Source organism: Nannochloropsis gaditana, assembly GCF_000240725.1.
Source record: "Nannochloropsis gaditana CCMP526 unplaced genomic scaffold scaffold1307, whole genome shotgun sequence".
NCBI lineage: Eukaryota > Eustigmatophyceae > Eustigmatales > Monodopsidaceae > Microchloropsis > Microchloropsis gaditana.
This window is the reverse complement of record NW_005802646.1, coordinates 1-3,746: the sequence shown is the minus strand read 5'-3', so window position 1 is coordinate 3,746 and position 3,746 is coordinate 1. Positions and strand designations below refer to the sequence as shown.

The 3,746-nt window shown below is 57.3% G+C and overlaps 1 protein-coding gene across 1 annotated transcript; it reads right to left on the bottom strand.

Annotated features, from left to right (window-relative positions):
• Window position 1: 1 nt before the first annotated feature.
• On the bottom strand, window positions 2-1,267 carry NGA_0709100 (uncharacterized protein). The gene has a single exon (XM_005852395.1). The coding sequence runs from the start codon at window positions 1,138-1,140 to the stop codon at window positions 550-552; it is 591 nt and encodes a 196-aa protein (XP_005852457.1). The 5' UTR covers window positions 1,141-1,267; the 3' UTR covers window positions 2-549.
• Window positions 1,268-3,746: the final 2,479 nt, after the last annotated feature.

The window sequence follows — 3,746 nt, the reverse complement described above, 5'->3', positions numbered from 1 at the left end:
GCCCCCCGCCTCCCCCCTCAGGTCCTGGAACGCCGAGCGCATGACGCAGGCTGCCCAATTCTTTCTTCATTTCGCCGTTGGCTGTCCGCAGCACGTCCCTCTCTACCCGCAAGGCCATGATTTCCTCCTCCTTCGCCGCCAAGGAGGCTTGCAGGTGCTCGAGCTGCTGCTTCTGCCGCTCCCGGTGCTGCTGGGACGCCATCCGGTTCTTGATCAAGCGTCGCTGTTTCTTCAGTTCCTGTGGCGCCAAGCCCTGGCGTTCCAGAGCCGCCAAGGCGGAGGTGAGCTCCGCGTCCTCATTCCCACCACTGCGGCTGTGACTGCTGCCGGTGGAGGTGGAGGAGGAGCAGGACGAAGGCGTGCTCCTGATGTCTTCCAAGGCAGGGCGCTTGAGAGTGTGACGGTCCATTTTCGCGTCTTGGAGTTTTCCCGAACGCTCCCCTCCTTCCCAATCGGCCCCGGGGCCCATAAAACACGAGAGAGGTGGCGGCCTCCCAGATCGGAAAGATTCGCTTTTCACGACGCGTCGACCGTCGCTCTCTCCCTTCCCTATACTACCACCACTGCGGGTATGGCTGTCGCTCCGGGGTAAAGGCCGCTTGGTGCAGGCGGCCCCTTTGGGTAGGAGGGGAGCGAGGGCCGGCCTCCCTTGCCGACATGCCTCGTCTTGCTCCGGCCATCGCCGTGGGAGGGGCTGGCCCCGGAAATGGGGGATTGTTGTGCGTGCGGTGAGGATAAAGAGCCAGTGTCTGATAGTTTTCGCGGATGGGCGTTTCGTTTGAGTCCTGATTGGTTTTCTTGCTCCGGAATAATTCCATCCTGCTGCTGCGCATGGATGCTTTCCGGTAATACGCCCAGGTCAAACGCCTCTGCTGAACTCTCCCCGTGCACATGGCTCGATTGATCGTCATCCATGCATTCCGCCTTGAAACTCGTGGCTACCGCCGCAGAGACAGCAGTGAAAGGGGAAGGCGAATCATCCACCACCGACGGACATGTCAGGCCATCCTCCCTGACGTCGTCTAGCATGAAAGTATTCACTCCCTCCCCTTCACCCATCAAACCAATGAACAAGTCTTCATCCAAACCCGATAAGTCGAGGTCTTCGTCCATGAAGTCCTCCTTCGAAAGGGTTGCCATCGATGATTCGATCCCCAAAGAGTGAGGGGGGTTACACGTTGTGTGGGCGCCGGGAAATAGCGATGGACAAAAACGATCAAGTCGTCCCTCACCAAACTTCTAACCCGGCACGGGTACACCTGACACTATCTTAGAAAGAACATGCGCAAAATAGGAGTTGTGAGTTGCCCGGGCGTGGTAGTAATATGGGGGAGGGACGAGGATCATGATGCAGGGGTTAATCCCAGGAGTGCCCCCGAGTCCGCCGACATCGGCCGGAGAGAATGACAACAAAAACGAGGCTGGACACCCCGTGGCAATGCCAGTGTATTGATAAGGATGAAGTGTGTCCAGACCAACGGGAATGCGAGGGGGTATAAGGGAATTTGCTTGGCCTAGCGTGTTTAAATGTTATGGTTGTTCTTCAGGTCGTGAACGAGCTAGCCGTTGCCAAGACGGTGACGTAACAGAGGAACAAGAGGGGGAAACTTAAAAAAAGGACCAATGAAACCACGCGGACCATGCGAGGGGCGCAATGAGACGTTCTGTAAAATTGTCGGGTGTGGATTTCCTGTAAGACATTGCCTGCTTTATGCATGGAAACAAGTGCACCAGGTGCCAAGACCGAAAATTACGAGGTAAGTAGCTCCGAGGAGTCCTTATCATGTATTCCTTTCCCCTCCTCCCCCCCCCCGCTCTTAATCGTGTGGAAACGCCAAATTAAAACAAGCCACGTCCATCCAATTTCGACACGACTCTTTCTTTCGTTAACCTCGTAGATTTTGCTGCCCGTCCTTGAAGCTGTAGTGGGTCACTTTGCGAACAAGGAGAATCCTGCCTTGGCAAGAACCGAAATAATACTTAAAGAAGAAGAAAATTCGGACACAGGATCATCATGACCCGCAGCGAACGTCTTGCAAGACATCGGACTCGCTCCTCCTCCCGTGCTCCCACGACGACTATGGTGAGCTCCAAGTCCAAAGTGCCACATGAACTCTCACCCACATCAACTAAAACAAGCGCGGTAACAGACTCTCTCGAGAAAATGATGAGTCAGTACACTAAAACTGAGCTTAAACGCCATCTGTCGTTCGCGTGGGGGGAAGTTGTGACGCGCCGGAGGGAGGTTCTGAGCCTTCGTGCTCTCGTCACCAGCATGCAGCAGGAGCTTGCCCGTCTTCACTCCGCGACTATCACCCCCTCGGCTCATACGATGGGCGCGAGGAACGCCGCCACCCCCGTGACCCCCCCAGAGCACCATTTCAAGAACGAGCCTTCCGCCTTCTCCCACGTCATTCCGGCGGTGGCACCGTCCATGCGGACGGTGACCCTGGAAGCGAGAGGGACAAATGTTAGCGAAACAATTGCGGCCTTGGGAGCAGAAGAAGACGCACTGGAGCAAAAAAGGCCGAAGGAAGGCCCGGACACCTTGCCCTTCACCATCCCTTCCGTGGGAGGGCGCACGGCTGGAGGCGGGCGGGAAGAAGACTGGGACCCTCTGTTGGAGGCCCTCTTAGTTGGAGCGGACGAGAGCAGGCTAGATGGCGAGGAAGGGTTGATGGCAGAGTTTGTCAAGCAATGGGACCCAACCGCGGGCGAGGGAGGGGGGGAGGCAGGGAAACAGGACTGGGAGGGCGGGAGGGCGGGAGCAGCGGGGGGGACATAGGTAGGTCATGATGGGCACGAGTGGCAGTAAAAAGATCGTGGAACGGCTGGTGGGAACTCGGGCATTTTTCGTGCATGAGGAGGAGATGATTGCTCAGAGGATGGCGTGAGGACAACTTCAAGGGGATGTAGATTGGAGGAGGAGAGGGGGGAGGAGGAGGGGGAAGGAGAGGGTGTTGAGGGTTGGTGGACGTTTTCTTTATCAAAGAATACTTGTAAGCAGCGAGATGAAATACCAACGACGCAATCCACGCCGATAACGAATATAGACCGCAGGACCCAGACGACGGTCTTCCTTTTCAACCTTTTCCGCCCTTCCCTATTTCCTGTCTTTTGAACTCATACCCCTAGGGGAGCAAAGCCGTGCCATCTCCCCGAGGCCTCGCAAGGCTCACGGCCAGTCCCGCACCCCACAGTCCCGCGAAATGCTTTCCTGTCCATTCCTCCCTTGACCCTCGCGCGCGGACAGGGTATCCCCACCCGGCTCTCCACCAGCTTTCGACGCACCTCTCCTTCCCTTTCCTTCCCTGCCCGCCTCCCTTTAGTACAAGCGTGCCACCGCCCCCCCGCTCTCCATGTCCTTCTCTTCCTCAAACATCATCCCCCGTCGTCGCTGCTGCGCTTTTCTGTCCTCCTCCCCGTCTGCCTGTCTCCGCATCTTCCGGGAGACGCACACCTGCGTGATCATCCCCAAGACCAAGCACCCAAAGAAGGCGTACACAATGGGCAACATGTCCTCCGTTCCCTGAAAGGGCTCCGCGTCGGAAGGGTCCTTGGAAGTCAGGGCCTGGGTCAGCTCCTCGTTGAACCCCGTCTTCAAAATCGCGTCCAGGCCGTTGGCAAAGGCCACAGAACCCACCAAGGCCGTGAAAAACACGACCAAATACGACTCCAAGAGGAAGTAAAAGACCACGGAGAGTGCCACCACGATCAACGCGAGGCCCCACGGGGGCAGGCGCGTG

Excerpts from the sequence above, each read along its gene's own strand:
- NGA_0709100 (XM_005852395.1), bottom strand. The coding sequence starts at position 1,140 with ATGGCAACCCTTTCGAAGGAGGACTTCATGGACGAAGACCTCGACTTA.